The 19,392-nt window shown below is 32.5% G+C and overlaps 2 protein-coding genes across 2 annotated transcripts; one reads left to right on the forward strand and one right to left on the reverse strand.

Annotated features, from left to right (window-relative positions):
• The first annotated feature begins 4,513 nt into the window (after window positions 1–4,513).
• Window positions 4,514–9,627, forward strand: LOC125423422 (protein PAM71-homolog, chloroplastic). Its single transcript, XM_016015859.4, has 10 exons — window positions 4,514–4,834; window positions 5,223–5,373; window positions 5,797–5,980; window positions 6,470–6,517; window positions 7,589–7,685; window positions 8,247–8,410; window positions 8,651–8,716; window positions 8,907–8,957; window positions 9,050–9,154; window positions 9,243–9,627. The coding sequence occupies exons 1-10, from the start codon at window positions 4,705–4,707 to the stop codon at window positions 9,306–9,308; spliced, it is 1,062 nt and encodes a 353-aa protein (XP_015871345.3). The 5' UTR covers window positions 4,514–4,704; the 3' UTR covers window positions 9,309–9,627.
• Window positions 9,628–10,525: 898 nt separating this feature from the next.
• On the reverse strand, window positions 10,526–13,610 carry LOC125423421 (beta-glucuronosyltransferase GlcAT14B). Its single transcript, XM_048477493.2, has 4 exons — window positions 12,739–13,610; window positions 12,539–12,614; window positions 12,256–12,371; window positions 10,526–11,323 (listed from the first exon to the last, which is right to left on the reverse strand). Exons 1-4 carry the CDS (start codon window positions 13,595–13,597, stop codon window positions 10,809–10,811), a joined length of 1,566 nt encoding a protein of 521 aa, XP_048333450.2. The 5' UTR covers window positions 13,598–13,610; the 3' UTR covers window positions 10,526–10,808.
• Between the last annotated feature and the right edge of the window lie 5,782 nt (window positions 13,611–19,392).

A 19,392-nucleotide genomic window follows, 5' to 3' on the forward strand; every position in this document is an offset into this window, starting at 1 on the left:
AGATTGCAAATCAAGAAAATTTATGAGCGACTCATCACTTTTGTGAGTGTTTTGTAATGGGAGTATAGTGTTTGTTATATGGAACTGAAAATAAAACTAGTGTTCTCGTTCTATCAATGAAACAAAAACCTAGTTGATTGCTGATGATGGATGGCATAGCTAGGGATTAGTATACCCATGACTATGTACCCAAAAAGACAAAAAAAAAAAAAAAAAAAAAAAAAAAAAAAAAAAAAACCAGAAATAGTGACACACCCATGACTCTAAAAAACCACCTCTCTTTTTTTCCCATATATATATATATATATATATATATACTTTTTGCTCAAATATACTAATATTTAAACTTGTTGGTTGTAACATACTAATGTTGGCACTTTTTTATGAATTGCTGATATTTATACTCTTTTTTTTTTTTAAATGATAACTGATATTTATACTATATACATCTTTTTCTGTCCCTTTGATTTCTCTCAAACTTTATATGCGGAGTATATAGCTAAAATATATTACATCACCAACCTTATTTTGGGTGCTATTAAAAGAATTGAAAAAATCTATTAGAGATTTTTCCTTTTAGAAGAGGCGTATTATTTGCCTGCTAAGTACCCTGCTTCATATATTATTGTTTTTGTGAGATAATATAAATAAATATTATTTAATGTTTATCTTAATATTTATATATTTTGTTCATATATTTATTTTTTTGTTTGAGATAATATACACATATATTATTTAATGTTTATTTTAATGTTTATATATTTTGTTTATATATATTTTGATAGATTTATTAGAACTTATTCTAATATATATGGGAGGATATTTGATGGTATTTATCTACAAGAAATGCATTAAGAAAAGGAAATGTTTGACGTAAGATAAATATGGATATATTGGTATTTCTATTGGTTAAAAAGGATGAAAATTTTGGATAAATACAATTTTATTTATATTTTGAAATTTTTATCAATATGTGATTTATTTGGTCAGGTCTATCACCTATCTATAAGCTTCTTTTGGTGTCTATATTAAGGGGGTTCAAGCTTAATTTTGGCGCCACCTAAAAATTTCAATGGAAATTCTTTGCATAAGTTTTCTCATTTTGTTCTTCAATTCTTCAAGTCTTTAGCTTAGTTCTTCAAGATCCAAATTTAAGTTTGTTTATTTCATTGTCATTTTGATCCCTTTATTTTATAGTCAAGGTTCATATTGTGTTTATTTCATTTTTGCCATTAAGATTTTTTTTCAATTTTATATTAAGGTCCTGTTATTTAAGGCATTAGAATCCATTATAATTATAATGTTTTATTGTTTTTCGGTTTCTAATTCAATTGTCTGATTGTTAATTATTTTATTCAATTTTTATTTTTCCTCAATTTGATATTTTGGATTTAAAGTGGCACATTTGTACAATACAGAGGCTTAAATATTATAACATATTTTTTGGCAAGTCCAGCGGGACCATAGAAATCTTTTTGGCAAGATGGTGGACACAATAAAAACATCAAAGAAAAGCAATTCTGATCCTTCTGAAAGGAGCGCTAGCTATAAGTTTGTGAAGTCCCACATCGATTGGAAAGGAAAACGAAACACTCCATATAAATGGATATGGATACATTTTCCTCGAGAGACTTTTTAAAACCTTGAGGGCTGGGTTGTAAGAGGATTCTCTACGTCCAAAGAGGACAACATCTCATGTGGGTGGTCTGGGCTATCACAGATGGTATCAGAGCCGGATCCGGATCAGTGTGCCAGCGAGGACGCTGGGCCCCAAGGGGTAGGATTGTGAAGTCTCACATTGGTTGGAAAGGGGAACGAAACACTCCATATAAATGGGTGTAGATACATTTTCCTTGAGAGACCTTTTAAAACCTTAAGAGATGGATTGTAAGAGGATTTCCCAGGTCCAAAGAGGACAATATCTCATGCGGATGGTCTGGGCTGTCACAAGTTGGTCTCGGGCAAAGAAGTTGTTTAGACTTCTGATACCAAAACATCAATGCAAGTTGCTATCTAGGAGCTTGCTGAATCCCAGAAAAAATCTTTTGCCAGACTTACTAAATTCCAAGCAAATTTCAACAGGGAGATGGCTTTAGTGATCCAAAGGACATTGATTGAATCTATGCAACAAATGATGAACATGTTTCAAGCACAATTCTAGGCAAATCAAATTGCATCAACTGCATGCAGATTGGCTGATCCAGGAGCCCGTGAATTAATACAAATGCTGTTATACTAGCTATTGTACCTACTACTTACCTATAGCTGTTGCATAAATTACTACTGAACAATGCACCTGATCAAATAATATACTTGTTGTTTTGCCTCCTACTTTGCTTGCTCCTTTCGTTATTCCTGTTGATATGATCAATTTGCCTTATATGCCTCCTAGTCAAGAAATCTAATGCAAGTTACAAGATATAATATTGATAAGTGGAGAACGGTAATAATGATCAACAGTACCAACATCACTAGGTAAAACATCAAGGTGAACATTGGAGGAACTACACTGCATTTGATCCTCACCCGTACCAAAGGTTTGAGAAATCAACAAAGCAACAATGGCCCTGACATTGATCATAAAACTATTATTAGAATGATTCATTAAGCTATTGGTCTTGCATATAGACTTATTGGCCGACCTATCTATTGGAAGTCTTATCCGGACAACATTGATAGATTGAAGTATCTGAGGAACTTCAAACCTTCTGGCTTTTTCCTTTTCTTAGGAGAAGAGAATTAGTCAATGATGAGAGCATTGGCCGCTTTATTATGCAATTGGGAGAACCTACAACAAATGACATAATGAAGATGAAGTTGTTTGCTCATTCTCATATTGGTCCAACATTCACCTGGTCATTAATTTGCCACCAAATTGTATCCAAACTTGGTATGAGATAGAACAAAAGTTCCATGAACAACTTCATAGAATTGAGCCTGAAATGTCCATGGCCAACCTATCTCACCTATACCTGAGAAAGGGAAAGTCAGTTGAGAATTTCATAACACATGTTAACATATGTCACCTAGATATTCCAAAACCTGAATTTGTTAAATTGGTCCAAAGTGGTTTAAATTGCAAGTTGAAGAAGAAGTTCGAAGGCATGGAGTTTAGAAGCTTATTTAAGCTTGTTTCCCATGCAACAAGGTTTGAAGAAATTTTGAGAGAAAAGTATTAGAGAAAGAATTCTTCCAAGGGTACTGATTATAGAAACCCTAATGCAACGATCCATTTTGTTGAATCTAAAGAGCAAGTGAATGATAGAGAAGCAATTGAGGTGGACTTGGTCAAGGCGGTGGCTACTAAGCCTCAAGTTTGCAAAGCTTTAGTTAGGCCACAGAAGATTCAAAAGATTCCTCAATTCACTTAGAGATGATATATTCTTTTGACATTATGAAGGCCAATTGGATTTTTGATCACTTGTTAGTTGACAAGGTGATCTAGTTGCCTGAAAGACATGTAATTTCATCGATAAGAGATCAAAAAAGAAGTTGTATTACAAATGGCAGGGTACCTAATCCCATTTTACGACTCGTATCCTTCATAAATGCCTTCTAAACGCTGATTGGAAAAGGGAACTTTGAAGTTTTCGAACAAATTAGGAAAAAACGTCATAGGTGTAGACAACAATCCATTTCTAAAGGTTGGAGTTAATGTAGTTACAGCTGATATTTCTAAGCTAGCACACCTTAGGGCAAAAGTGGATCTCAGCCGAGGTGGGGAAAGTTTTCAGTAGCCTAGGCAGGAAAGGAAGCCGATGGAAAGAAAGATTGAGTCACAACCAAGTTATGTAGAAAGAGAAACTATGCTGGATTTCAAGCAATTATGTACTCGATATAATAAACACGAGATATAGGTTGAGCAGCGGCCTAATTTCAAATCTGTTTGGAAATAATTTTTGAAAGTCTAAAAATGCTGCAGAGAAGGATAAAAAAAATTTCCTATAATGTTTGGAAAAAATTAAAATTATTTTTAATAATTTTGTTATAAAAAATCATCTATTTAATTATTTTTGAAAAAATACCAATTAAGTGGTTCTTTAAACATCACTTTAAGTCCACACGGAACTTTATGTCTTCTGTTTATTGTCCACATTCTTTGGTAAAGATTTTAGAGATCGAACCTTCACTCACACCCAAATCCCAATAGAAATTATAAAATTTGTGCAATTTTATTTTTATTTTATTTTATGTGATTTTTAATCCTTAAAACACTCATTTATGTCTTTTTAAAAATAGTTTATAACTTCTAAGCTATTTTGAGACGTCTATTTTTTTATTCTGCGGGAGTACGTTCCGAATTATAATAATAAATATTTTCTTATGAAATATTGAAGTATATTGAATTTTCCTTTTTTTTTTTTTGTTTTTTTTTGGGGAAAAAAAAAGTTTTACAACTCAATGAGACTAATGGAGGGAGAGTTTCAAAGGGAGTCATAGAAACGACGTCGTGCTAGAAGAGTCAAAGCATCCTATTTTATCTCTCCCCCTTTGCACACGTGGCGGTCCCTGACACACTCAGAAACAACGAAGAAGAGCTTCCTTGCTTGGTCGCCTCAACTGGGGAAATCCGTTTCTCAGTGCAACTCCAATTTTTAATTAAAAAAATTAAAAAAAATTAAAAAAATAAAAAGAGAAAAACTTGCACTTGGGTTTGTAATCTTTAAGTGGAAGGAGATGAAATTGTGAAAAAAAAAAAAAAAAATGCAAGGGTTGGTTCTTCATATGCCATTTGTTTCAAGAAAGAAGCTTCCTTTGTTGGCTCTGGTAGATACTTTACCATGCTATTCTACTATACTCTCCAGAACTAAAAGTAGAAGAATCTCACCCTCATGTAAGTTCCTCTACTTCCACTTTCCTATTAGATTTCAATCAGGGATTTTTTATTTTATTTTATTTTTTAATAACTGATTAGATTTATGATTTCTTATGCTGATTTTATATTTTAAAAATTGCTTAGTTTGTTAAGGTTGAAATTGAGCTACGTGGGTATGGATAATTTGCGATTTTTAGTTCGCAGAAAGCTTAATTTTTATATTGAAGTTGGTTTTTGCGCCATTTTTGGTATCTCGATTAGATGCATATAGAGTTCATAGGCATTTAGGTGTTTTAGGTAATTGTTGAGGTTTAATTGTATTTAAAAAAAAATATGCTTCATTTCTTATTCAGTTGGAGTCTTAGCAAATTTGGGTTTTGTTAATCTTTGTCTAACTTAATTGTAGTAAGATGTAGAGAAATTTCAAGGTATGGAACGGTCCGAGTACAAGCATCATCTAATGTTAGCATTGGATCTGGGGGCTATGAAGGAAGAGACGAGAACGAGAAGCAGAAAATTTTTGAAAATGCTTCCTCGAATGGCGGTTCACCTGAAATGTAAGTTACACTGTAATAATTCAATTATCGCAAATGCAAATGCTAGAGGAACAATGCTTTAAAAATTTGAGATGCTATTGTTATTACTTCTGTAAGTGGAATGGCAGCAAAATTGAACATCTATTCTAGAATGCAGTGCTTGGTGTAATTTAGTTGCCATTGTGATCTTTACTAAAAGTCTTAATCATTCTAGACTTTAATGTTTTTGAATGCTTACAATATAAACAATACCAGTTCGCTTTCCATACCATTTCTTTATTTTCCAATACATAGTAACTTAGTGGCTGGATGGTCAAGCTAGTATGAGTACCGCCTGCAGACAAATACCTTATACGTTATCTCTAATGACACAAATACCTCATCTCTAATGAATGTTTATTTTGAAATTGCTGTCTTATTTATGAATCTTTACTGGTATGCCAGTCAGAAGCGGCCAGAACGGATACCTTATCCTCTCTCTATTGCTCTTGTTCTATTTGGGAGCGCTTTAGTGTTTTTGCTTATTGCCTTTGTGAAAGGAGGACCTTCAGCTGTTTTAGCAGCAATTGCAAAATCAGGCTTCACGGCTGCATTCACATTGATATTTGTTTCTGAGATCGGGGACAAGGTAAGTAAACAAGTCTTTTCTTTCTAAACTCGTGTTATTGGGAAACTAGTTTAAAAAGTTGTCAGTAGTTACCTTTTCTGGTAGGTAACTACTTGTATTCTTAATGTAACCATTTGCAGATTATGTTAAATTATCTTTATATTATTTGGGATAGAATTTGGTCATAATCACTGGACCTATTTGTTAACTATTCCAAATTAGATGTTGAATCATCAAATCTATTAACAAAAAATTGGTTTATCGCTGTGTAAGAATGTGCTATTTGTTTATTGAATGTGACATCTTGTTTGCCCTGTAAAGTGTTTGTGTAATTTCTATCTTTTTTCTGATTGGACGCAATGCTATTATGATGGTTTTTAAACTATGGAACCTGGGAAGTGAGAACCTTCTATTATTCTTGTCTTTCTTAGGATTACACAGTTTCTTTAAATGCTATGTTTTTAGAATTCGAAATGGACGTCATGTATAAAACGTTTTATCTGTTGACAGACATTCTTTATTGCTGCACTCCTGGCTATGCAATATGAAAAAGGACTGGTATGATTTCTCCCAACCTTTCCATTTAGTTCGCTTCCTCTCTTCCTCTGCACGTGCATACTGAATGTGTTCAGCTTTGAATTATTTTTGCACATTCTTCACACATACATTCATGTCTTTTTTGTTTCTCTTTCTGAACAAGTTACCCATATTTCTTCCTGTAACTTTATCTATAGTAAATTTGGATATAGGAATAGAGAAAACTAGATATCTTCCAATAATAGAATGCTAAATTATCTATACCTCTCCTTCCCCCTTTCTTTCTGACATAATATTCTCTTACACAAAGGAATAGCATGAGTGGCTATTGGAAACCATAAATTGAAAGTTAATGCTAGAGGCCAAGTAGACCATTAAGACTCTGGAGATAATTAGAATAGGGTATCTGTTCATTGGGTTGTTGACATACAAGAAGAGTGATGAACATCAAATTACCATCATAATTGAAAATTAGTTGGTTAATTAAGACTGATGGAATGTAGTTGAAGAAGTGACAGAAGTAATCTTTGATGTCCAGGTAAGAAATACTTAAAAAAGTTATAAGAAGTTTTAAACTATATCCTGTGGATGTAATCTATAAAAAATTGGCGGTTAGCATTGAGATACATCAATCTTGATTTCCATTGAAATCTACCTATGCTTGAAAAATATTATAAAGTTCAGTGTGATGACTAGTCTGGGACAGGAAATCATGTGGAGACTTTCAAAATGCACAATCAGGAATTTTACAAAGAGATAAAATTAATATAAAAGGAAAATTACTTAGTCATGACGTACAATGATGTAATATATGAATGGAGTATCTTTTTAGTTGCCTTGAGAAGTTTATGATAATTTGACTAAGTTATATTATTAGGGGTAATACCCTCCAAGTAGAATATTGGAAGCTACATACATAAATCCAGTTACCCTTCCTAATATGAAGTTTCTTAGGGAAAATGTCATTATTTCTATTTATAGGAAGATTTATGCACCCTCAATTGATAACAGTGGAAATTTTAATGTATATAAAAAAAAATGTTTTATTTTAAGAATTTACTTGCTCTCACAAGTTTTTGAATCATTGAGCAGGTTTTATTGGGTTCAATGGGTGCTCTTTCACTTATGACTATCCTCTCAGTTGTCATAGGGCGCATATTTCATTCAGTGCCCGCTCAATTCCAGACAAGTAAGATAAACTTCTTGGAATCTTTCAACTCCATAACTGATTTGCACATCACTTTGATAGGAATTCAGTGGTGGCAAATATGAAACTGCATAGTCTCTATATAGAGTCTCTTCTCTTAATGAACATTCCCAAAAAATAATCCTTTCTTGTGGTCTTTTTAATTAGTTTGGTAGTTCCAATTGATTATGTTTATTAGATCTTGTACAAAAGAGCAAATGTTGCAGATGTCATTTTGATCTTATGAATTGGATGTCTTGTTAACTCGGACAATTAAGAAGCCCCTTCTCTAGAGTTATTGTGTATGTCAAAATATTACATTGACCAAGGTGATAAGTTAGATAATTCTTCTTGTAGAGTATGAATACTACCTTATAATATCAACCTAATTTCCATTATCAACAAAGAATTATGGTCTTTCAAATTTCCAGTGACACCCTCATATGTTGGACTGTCTTGCTCACTCTGGATAATTCGGGGCTGTTTTGCATAGAATCTTTGGGATTCAAATGGTTTTCCTTTTGATGAAAATGACCAAATTGCTTTTTGTGGTCATCTTAACAGCTTTGCCAATTGGAGAGTATGCAGCTATAACTCTTCTACTCGTTTTTGGCATCAAATCAATAAAAGACGCATGGGACCTTCCATCAAATGTGGTTAAGAGCAGTGATAAGGGCAGCCCTGAACTTGATGAATATGCCGAAGCTGAGGAGCTTGTGAAAGAAAAGGTAGATTATAATTCGAAACCATTCCTTTTCACTAAGGATTTATTCATAGACAAATTAATTCTTCTGACCAAGCTGAAGAGGTTTAGTTGTGCACGATGCATCTTTACCATATTAATTGATGCATATGCATGGTTCAAAATATTATTGTAAATGATGTTTTGCAGACAGCTTTTGACTTTCTGGTGATGTTTCCGAACCCATTTTAGAAATACTAATGCCTTTCTCTTTTAAATTCCTCAGGCATCAAAACAAATCTCGAATCCACTGGAAATTATCTGGAAGTCATTCAGCCTTGTTTTCTTTGCTGTAAGCATAATTTTTTTGTCTGCTGCAACATTTTGTCAGTTTTGTCACAAGTTTGGTTTATAGGCAGGAGTTCACATAGGCAGCTCTTCTTATTTAATGATGAACAGTTTGATATATATTTGAAGCTTGAAATCAATGTTTTTTCCTTTCAATATATATTACAGTTTCTTCATATTGTATTTGTTTCTAGGAATGGGGAGACCGCTCAATGCTTGCAACAATTGCTCTTGGTGCTGCCCAGGTAGGATTTTGTATACTTCTCGATTCACATCCTGAAATTTTCCTCCATGTGTTTTTCCTGGTATTTCAATCGTAATTTCCTCTTCTCTATAGTCTCCATGGGGTGTCGCAAGTGGAGCCATAGTGGGACACCTAATCGCTACAACACTTGCAATTCTAGGAGGTGCATTTCTTGCCAACTACATTTCTGAAAAACTGGTAAGAGCAAAGAAATATTCCTCGGCATAGTCAATATTTGTAACTTCCATTTTGATTTTTTATGAGACTCACTCTTGTCTTCAATCAGGTCGGCTACTTGGGTGGTGTTCTATTTCTAGTTTTTGCAGTAGCAACATTCTTTGGAGTTTTTTAGGAAGATGAAAATCTAATATCTTATGGGAGAGAAATCTGGGTGCAATGGAGGTCGAAATACAGCTGCACCTTGAGACCTCACAGGAAAATTATGAAAGAGTTTAGAGGAGAAAAGTAAATCTGCTACTATAGTGGAGCTTTGTTGGAAAGCAGGCATTGTCATTATTTGACATGGCTCAAAGTATCACTAGGAAATTATGTTTTCTGTAATATGTAAGCTAATGTATAAGATAATAGCAGAAAACTCAGACCATTTAGATTCAAGTTTTTCATAATGAGGATTTTTTTTGGGGAAACCCAAATCTATGGGTTTCTTATTAGTTGCGGCCGGTGTTTTTTAACTATGTACCCAAAAATATGTCTGAATAGTGAATATGTAAGCCTAATTAATTTTTTTTTTAAAAAAAAATTGTGGTAAAAGGTAAAATTACAGGGTCTCTATTGAAGTGTTCAATAGTTCATATTTAAACTGAAGATGGTTTTTCTATTTTTACTTTCATTTTTCTATTTATTTTATCAATTAATGACCAGATTTTGTCACCAATAAGCCTTATAATCATGGCTGGAGATCGTCTTTTCGTGAAAGTTTGTACTGGATTTTAATGGAGAGACAAAAGTCTTCATTGGAAAAAAGGAATGCAACATGGCTTTTGTTTACGCATCGCACTCTCAAAGGCAGTAACTTTGACAACCACAAAGGGTTTTTGACGAGTTTATCGATAGTGAAGTGGCCCATACAATGCTTTGGAAGGTAGATTCAAGTCCAAATTGATTACCATCTGGGGTATTTACCATTATTGTTGTTTACTCGAGCATAATTTGAATTTGAGAAACCATTCTATATATTTCTAAGAGCATTGACAAATGCTTAATGCTTCCTAAAGAGGGCCAAGCATTTTTTTTTTTTTTTCCCTTTTACTTTTTTGAGAGCAAAACCAATAGTTGAAAAAGAGAGTAAGATAAATCAACCAGAGATTCTACATATTCATCCATTATCATCCATCAAAGCAGTTTCATGGAGCCATTAAACTTAAGCTAGCTGCTTTACTTGCATTGACTACGAAAAGCAAATCGAAAGATAAATCTGTCAAGTAAATCAGGTCCTGTTAACTACTAAGCATGCCTGTTTGGAACTCAACTTAAATTTCCTTCTTCGGAGAACACCATGACACAAATTCTATGTCTGGAAAAACTTACAAAATGGAGAGTAAACACATGTTCTAACAAAATAACATGCTGTATTTCATGGAAATATCTTTTACAAAAGAAACTTTTGATAAATTCATTTGCACAATGGTTTCTAATACCCTTTTACTAACAACCTCTAGACAACTGGGCTAAAAAGAATCTAGTGTTCCTATAAGAATCGGAAACAACACAGTTGTATTGTCCCAAACCTTTCCAATGGTGAAAGGGCAACATGAAGAAAATCATTCTCTTTACATAATATATATTTTCTGGGGATAAGGGTTCTGTGTGTTCTGTGCATCGTAAACCTTGATCATTCAAATATACATCGATTGGATTGGAAGGTACCATTTGAAAGCAGTCCAACAATAAATTTTTCAAGTCTTCTTGCTCCTGGACCAGGTCTTAAAACATCAGCATCTCCCCATACTGAGCATGTATCATTTCCAGGCTCTCCTAAGCACCATCCACCAGGCACCACATTTCCATGAGTGCGACTTAAAATTTCTTTGTCTATGCGGTCAAGTAAGGGATCATTTGACTGGAATCGAGAGGCAAAGGCTGCCCCACTCTGAATTATAGCATCAAAATCTTTGGAACCGAGTGGACGGGGCTCCTCATTAGAGGGTGAGGCAAATTCGGCATAGCGTAAGTTATGGTTTATGATAGTTCTGTTGAACTGACGGGAATTACATAGAATGGTAGGGAAGTAATTGGAAAGGGATGAAGGTGTATTGGAGAAATACATCATTAGAATCCTTGGAAGGTTATCTGTACCCAGGATGCAGAACTCAACAAAGTTTCGACTTAAAATAGAAAAAGATGAACCTGCAAAGACAATGATCCGAAGCATTAGTTTGACACTTATGAATTAGTTATAATGAAATTATTCACTTGATCAACATCTTACAGGTATGCATGCAGCTAAGACTCTGTTTATGAATTTTCATTTTTGACATGCAAACAAAAAATGCTTCTTATGTGTCATTTTCATTTGACCGACCAAACACTCCAAATACCCAAAGTAACTTTAGGAAACAATTAAATCTAAGGCTTGGACGTGCATGGACTCTGTGCAACATAGCTTGAAAGTGGCAGAGAACACTTTCTGCTGAAGGTAAATGTACGCATGTAGTTCCTTTTGGTGTATATCTATGTATGTAAGAGTATCATTACTGCATCGGAGGAAGATGGTCATTGCCTCATTGGAGGTAGGCATGAGAAAACAAGAATAAAAGGGTTGACCAAAGGAATAGACTAGAGAGGGTGTAGTAAAGACAGCACAAAAAGCAAGTGAGCTGATGAAAGTATATAAACATTTTCATGTAATTTGGGGCTCAGGACATTTCTATGAAGTAAAGACAGTTACCAACTCTCAATATGGACTAAGAGACTAGGGAAAAAAGTGAGAATACAAGGGAAAACTATCTTTGGAAATGTAGTGTTCTAAGAGGCAGAAGCAGGGTGGAAAATATACTGGTAGAGGATGATAAATTCCCCAGGAAAGTAATATGAAAAATGTTCCAGATTAAGTTTCTTTGTCCATCAACTGCCCCAACCAGTCTTATCTCGATATATGCAAACATATAACCCACTTAATTGCCTTAAAATAGCTCAAAGAAGTTTGACATTTACCCAAATATGCAAACATAATAAATATCCATTCCCTTTTGGTCGTATAAGATATATCCATTTTCTATCCAAGAATTATTTGAACTGAGAGCATTCAAAGACCCATTCAGATTAATCATAAAACAAACCTGTGAACAACCGGTAAGCATTAGGCAAATCCCTCTTTTGAGTTGCATAAAACATATCTGTTCTTTCTGAAAGATAAAGTCCAGGGTCGACAATTATGGGTTTCAACTTCCTAGACCTGGCTCATCCAAAAAAAAAAAAAAAAAAAAAAAGAAAGAAAAAAAGAAAAAAGAAAAAAGAAAAAAGAAAAAAAGATCTAAACTTCAGGATATTTTCACAATTTCCTAACAACCCAACAAAAAATTGAATTCAAAATTTAAGAATTCAAAGCTAAAAGCATCATACTCTCTCCAGCCAATGTAGCTTGAATGATTCGCAAAATTGAGATCTTTGGGCAAGTATGACAAAATATGAAGAAGATCTGGAAAACCCATCAAAAACCCATCATCAGAAATCTAATTAAAAAAAAAAAAAAACATAATTTATATCAAAATTTTTATTTTTAATTTTTTTACTTTTCTCGAAGATAAAGAATTTAGGCATACCATCTTGCGTAACGAGTGGGTAATCACCAGCATTCAGGCTGATAAACCAATCCCAATTGTTCGACATTCGGAGAAGCACAGAGGCACCGTGAAGCGTGAAAGAAATGGAAGACGACCCTTTCGAATACACAAAATCGGCTTTCCCAAGAACATTGACATTCTGGGCAGCTTTGAAAATGGGAATAGATTGAACCTTGAGAGCGAGACCTTCACGGTCGGTCTGTGAGGCGGACCGATCGAGATGAAGAAGGTATTGGTTTCTGGGATGGTACACAGCGAAAAGCAGACGGAGGATCCGACCCGAATCGCCACTGGAACCAGAAATGAGGTAGGCAATGGAAGGAGGGGGGGGATCTAATGGGTTGTTGCCTTGGAAGATGATGAGGTGGGTCTGACGTGTCGGGAAGAGAAAAGGGTCCGGTCGAGAACGCTGAGAAGAAGAAGAAGAAGAAGAAGAAGTGAAGGGAGAGGAAGAGAGGGCGAGGAAGAAGATGAGAGAGATGGCTAAGATGATGGAGAGCGTGGCCTTGGGGTCTTTGAAAGTGGATGAGGAGAAGAAAGGAGTGGATGGCTGTGGAGATGGTGAGTGTGGATTTTGCATTTCTTTCACAGAGACTAAAAAAAAAAAAAAAATGTGTTTTGGGGAAAGACGATTGAAGAATGAAGAATAAAGACAAGGTGTTTGATGATTTAACTCTGAGAAATAGAAATTGTTAGTTTTGAGACTTTGCTTTGCATTTGCTCTTATTCTTCTTTCGGTTCTCCTGTCTGTGTCTCTGCTCAGTTGCTTTTTTAAATCTCTCTTTCTTCTCTCTTTTTTTTTTTTAATTTTTTTGGGGACAGCTGTTGAAATTAACATTCATTGTTAGTGTCAGAACTTCTCTCGTCTTTTTTATTATTTTTTATATGCTCTTTCTTTCTTCTTCTTCCTTTGTTTTTTTCTTTACTATTTTCTCTCTCTTTCTTTCTTGTAAATTATATTTGCACCTTTGTTTTTTTTTTTTTTTTGGGGAAAACCTATGGTTTTATGTTACATACTATTTTTTTCCCCCAAAAGTGAGTGTAGTAACATGTTTATATGATGTTCGCAAAAAATATATATATATATTTATTTATATGATCATTAGAATATAATTATATTAAAGATCATACTTTAATTTATTAAATACTTAAATATAAAGTGACGTATAAATATATATAATATTTTTTTTTTGCTTTTGTATGTTCTCATATATAAAATAAAAAAATAAAAAATAAAAAAAAAACTAAAAAAGAGAAAAAGTGTCATGCTTAGCAATAAAAAACTAATAATGAACTTTTTTTTTTCGTTTTTAAAAAGTGAACATTAATGATAACTCAGAAACAATAAAAAAATGTAAAAAAACTTTGTATCTTTTTTCATGAAAATAAGTGTAGAACAGAACAAAACGTACTTGTTCCAATAGGATTCCTTATTTCCATCAAAGCAAACAGCTTAAAAGCGATTGAATTTCTTTTTTCTTTTTCTTTTTTTTTATTTTTTTTATTTTTTTTGGGGTAATCAAGCAATTGAAATGAATTTGCTCTTTCAGGTATAGCAAATCTCATGCTTGTTGATATTAATTGACAGTCAAATTCTATGCATAACATAGTCGATCTCTGGCATATGCATTTGGAACTAGTTGTATGTGTCAAAAGAAGAATAGCACTATTAATCATAATTGATAATGAATATTAATGTAATCTATAAGTAATGTAAACTATAAGTTTTATAGATATTAATTTAATTAGTTGTTATTAAAGAATTTATTATTTTTATACACTATATTTTATATATTATATTATTCATATAAAATAATAATAAAAACATTAAATGCAACTAATTAATGTTTGCTATAAAATGGATCTCACCGCATGCGTGATGCAACTTCCAATTCCGTTGTGGCTGACCAACTCTTCGATCTCCAAGAAATTTGGTCCCAAAAAATGAAATTTTCACAGCTGCCATTAGGAGGCACTAGTTGGTTTCTAAGATCATTGTCCCTGGATTGACAGTTAAAAGATTAATGTTGGCCATGAGATCAGGATATTTTTCCTTCAGAAATCTAAGTCTTGCATGGCAGGTTATGATCATGATAAACACAAGAAGTAATTAAGAAAAATATGGCTTGTTGTCGTATGCAGGCATGTCGACGATAATGTGATTGGCCAGTCAAAATACATGTAATCCATCATATACGTTATCAAATGGAAAATACTAATATTTAACCAAGAACAACCAAACACTCGTTTTCAAACCCATAACAGAAAGAAAATTCAGTACCGTTTCTTTATTCTAGACAGTAAGACAATATTTGTTGCCATTTAAACAAAAAATAGCTAAGCAAGTTTGAAAATCACAGAAATTAATCACTTATTCCATGGAGATCGCAAATGTCATACTTCTTGACTAGTTTTCTTATTAATCAATTAATTATTTTTTTTCTTATATTGTTTATAAATTTAAAAAAAAAAAGAGTCAATTTTTAAACCTTTTGCTATATATCAATTTGAAAATTAAGGATATAATATAAACCTAATCAAATTATAAATTGAGGATCTAATGTAAATCAATTAGAACTTGTGAGTTCAATGTGCAATTTTACCAAAATAAATAATACTAAAATTCAATTAACCATAATGCCTGTAGTCTTTCTCTTTTTCAAAATTTTATCAAAGATCCACATCCACCTTCATGTGTTTATATGCTACCAATATCAAGCTTTCATGCACTTAAAGGCGCTTATTAGCACAGTATGTGGATCCAATAAAATTTATGTATGTATGTATATATATATATATACGGAAATTTTATGGTGAGGACGGTCCGTATGAGGATCATAGTATTAGTGACAGTTTTCATAGTATTAACAACGGTTTTTTAGAAAATCGTCACCAATAATATGAAAAACCGTCACTAATACTGTGGTTCGCATGAGAACCGTCCGCACCATAAACAGACTGTATATATATATATATATATATGGTGATTCTATGATCAGAACCGTTCGAATAAATTTGCGTACGGACCAGAAGCAAAGCCGATGCAAAATCGATATTTTTCAGAAAAGCCAACATTTTTTTTTTATGTAGCGTCTCCTTTTATCCCGAAAGAAAAATCAATATTTTTTTTTTTTTCGTGTAGCATCTGCTTTTCACGGATTCATATGTAACTCTATTCGGACGGTCTTGACTGTAGAAGAACTCTATATATATATATATTTAATAATTATTGTCTCTTTCTATGCCCTTTTTTTTTTTTTGGGTTGTTAATTGAAAATGTTTGTTAAATGCAAAATATTACAGAGAATATAAAAAACTTTTACCAGCTTAGGGTTGTTTCTAAAATGTTAATGCTTCTATGATTGTAAAAAGGATATTAGAAATAATTCAGAAGAATAAAACGAAAGACTATAACATTAATAACAAAATTGGAAGCCAGGGAATTAATTTTGGATACCTCATGTACATCTTGTACCAAGTAACAGTTGCCCTGCATAGAGTAACTACCAGCCTTTGCCACAAAAAATGCGTACAGTTTGAAATGTCCCTTTCTTGATTTTTGGTTTGCCACAGTTGGCAAATTTTTTTTTTTTTGTTTTTTTACTATTTTTTTTAAGGCAACATTTTAAGGCAACAATCCTGAGTTTGAATATTTCCGTTCTTGGATGAAAAACTAAAGGAAAAAAAAAAAGGCATCTATCATGGTTGAAAATACAAAAAAAATTCCACTGAACTTGGTTACACATACGAAGTTTTATTAATTGTAATTTTCCTTGTCCCTGAAAACAATGGAAAGGGATATTACACCAATAATCAAACACTTAATTTCAAACCCACATCAGAAGGAATCAATTCAGCAACATTAATTAATTCAGTGAAAATCACAGAAATATTTTAATTAATCAATTTTTCCATGGATAGCAAATGTCATATTGGTTGTCCCAATAGTTGAACATACATGCACCATTCATATTTATACTCCAATCACAGAATTTGATGCATCTTATTTCATCTCTGCTTTGTATATATATATCAATATGCTTTGTTTTTCCATCAAATTTAAAGCTGCAGAAGAATCGTGTAGTCCCCCATAAATTTGGTACGAATTTGAATTCATATGTTCCATTAGGAGGAAGTACATGGATTCCAAGATCATCATCCTTGGATTTACAGTGGAGATTAAGACTCATGTTGAAACGCAGATTGTTGCTGATATGAACACGTGTTTTTATCAGCGTCAAAAATCTGGCATCACACGTTGTTAATATAAACAACACAAGCAGAAGAGGAGATGCATTTCTAATGTAGAAACTCATATCGCTTTCATGTAATAAGTTTTAGTAATTTCTTTTTGAATAGGGAAAACAAATATGAATATATACATATACGTATAGATTTGTGTAGTACTTAGAGGTTATGTTTGTTGTATTAAAGTGGTATATTAATTAGTAACGTTTAACAATAAGTTGAGCATTAATATTATTTAAGGATTATAAAAAACAAACTAAAAAGCAAAACTTTAATCTTTCTAGGACTAATAATAATTTCCGAATTTTAAGTTCAAGGCATGTACTAAGCACTATAAGGTGTTTATAGTTACATTACAAACTATGTCATCTTTAGTTAAGATATGTTTTACGACAAAATATAAAATTGTGTGGCTAGAAAGTATTTTGGAAGGGCAAAAAAAAAGCGCTTAAAGGAGCCTATTAGCACATGTATACATATTATATTTTATTGGTTCATGCTAAGGCTTTTTTTTTTTTTGGGTTGTGAACAGAAAATGTTTATTAAATGCAGAAATTTTAGATTATATAAAAAACTTTTAGCAGCTCAGGCTTGTTCCTAAAATTAACTCTGATTAATAACTAATATAATTATTTCAAACTTAAAAACAATGACATGGGAAAAATCTAGCCGATTGGGTCCAATTTTGTTGACATGTCACAATTTTGGCTAACCCAAATTGTGATAAGGATCTTTGTCCTCAGGCTTTAATTCTTTGCAAAATTTTAATAATCCTACTATTGTAGAAAGAATATTACGTTTAAATTCTGAAGAATAAAACTTAAAGAATGTTACATACTTACATCAAGAACAAATTGAAACCGAGGGAATTCATTATGGATATTTAATCTACATGTTGTAGCTAGTAACAGTTGCCACCTGCAACCACTAACTGCCAGCCTTTGCTAGACAATGAAAGTTTGAGATAGTGTATCTTTGAATTTTTGATTTGACGTAGCTGAAAAAATTACCTATTTTCTTTGGTAATGATTTTGAGTTTGAATTTTTCTATTTTTTGATTAAAAAAGAGAGAAAAAAATCAATCATTATTGAAGATACAAAAATAATTCAATAAAAGTGATGAAACACATGAATTTTTTATTAATTATAATTTTTCCCCCCTAAAAACTTTAGAAAGGGATAATCAATGTCATATTACACTAATAACAATAGTCAAACATTATTTTCATACCCATATATAGGAAGGAATTTCAGTACCATTCCTTACTCTACACAATGAGAGAATATATGTTGCCAAACAAAAATCAATAGCAAAGAAACATTGAAAATCACAGAAATCACTCATTCCATGAGTAGCACATGTCATACATGCTGATCCAATAGTTGTACCTACATGCACCATCCATGTCTATACGCCAATCACAGAATCTGCATCTTTTCTCATCTCTTTTTGAGATATATATATCAAAATACTTTGTTTTTCCATCAAATTTAAAGCTGCAGAAGAACTGTGTAGTCCCCCACCAATTCGGTACAAATTTGAATTCATATTTTCCATTAGAAGGAAGTACATGGATTCCAAGATCATCATCTTTGGATTTACAGTGAAGAGTAACATTCAAACCATAACCCAGCTTATTGTGGATGTAAACATGTGTTTCTTCCTGAGAAAAAAGTCCGGCATCGCACGTTGTTATGATAAAAAACACAAGCAGAAGAGAGGCTGCAATCCTAATGTAGAAACCCATACTGCTTTCTACGTAACAAGTTTTAATTTCTTTGTGACTAAAGATAAAACTATGGTTGTCAATATATATGTATAGATTTGTGTAGTTAAAGGTTATGTTTGTTGTATTTATTAAGTGGTATAATAATTAGTAACGTTTCCTAGATAAGTTGAGCATTAATATATCTTTGAAAGAAAAAGGAAACAAAAAAAGAAGAATGAATGTATGTGTGCGTGTCTCCCTCTCTCTCTATATATATATGTTGGTGAATAAAAAGCAAGAACGCATATTCATCTACTATAAAAGGTGTTAATGGTATATTACAAAGACCATGCTATCTTTGGTCACGGTATGTTTTGTGACTGACATGTAAATTCAATTGTGTAACTAGAAAGTATTTTGTATATAGACTTATAATTTTTTTTGTTAATTTAATATATATAGATTAAAAGTAGCAAAAGTATTTGTTGATTCACCCAGGAAATATGTTGCTCTAACAGAAACAATTAGAGGATTTTAAATTGATTCTTCTTGGTGAATTAGATTGTCTTCTCTGGCTTCTAAACTATTATGACCAACATTGTTTCTTTCTGAAACTATATATAAACACCATTATTTTAAGCATAATCAATTTTGCGACCAAAGAACTTATAACAAT

This window comes from Ziziphus jujuba, chromosome 3 (genome assembly GCF_031755915.1).
Source record: "Ziziphus jujuba cultivar Dongzao chromosome 3, ASM3175591v1".
Lineage (NCBI taxonomy): Eukaryota > Viridiplantae > Streptophyta > Magnoliopsida > Rosales > Rhamnaceae > Ziziphus > Ziziphus jujuba.

Excerpts from the sequence above, each read along its gene's own strand:
- LOC125423422 (XM_016015859.4), top strand. The coding sequence starts at position 4,705 with ATGCAAGGGTTGGTTCTTCATATGCCATTTGTTTCAAGAAAGAAGCTT. Across the intron at positions 7,686-8,246 it reads GCCCGCTCAATTCCAGACAA|CTTTGCCAATTGGAGAGTAT; the intron begins GTAAGATAAACT and ends TCATCTTAACAG. Across the intron at positions 8,958-9,049 it reads TTGCTCTTGGTGCTGCCCAG|TCTCCATGGGGTGTCGCAAG; the intron begins GTAGGATTTTGT and ends TCTTCTCTATAG.
- LOC125423421 (XM_048477493.2), bottom strand. The coding sequence starts at position 13,597 with ATGTTAATTTCAACAGCTGTCCCCAAAAAAATTAAAAAAAAAAAAGAG. Across the intron at positions 12,372-12,538 it reads AGCTACATTGGCTGGAGAGA|GTCTAGGAAGTTGAAACCCA; the intron begins GTATGATGCTTT and ends TGGATGAGCCAG. Across the intron at positions 11,324-12,255 it reads TGCTTACCGGTTGTTCACAG|GTTCATCTTTTTCTATTTTA; the intron begins GTTTGTTTTATG and ends TTGTCTTTGCAG.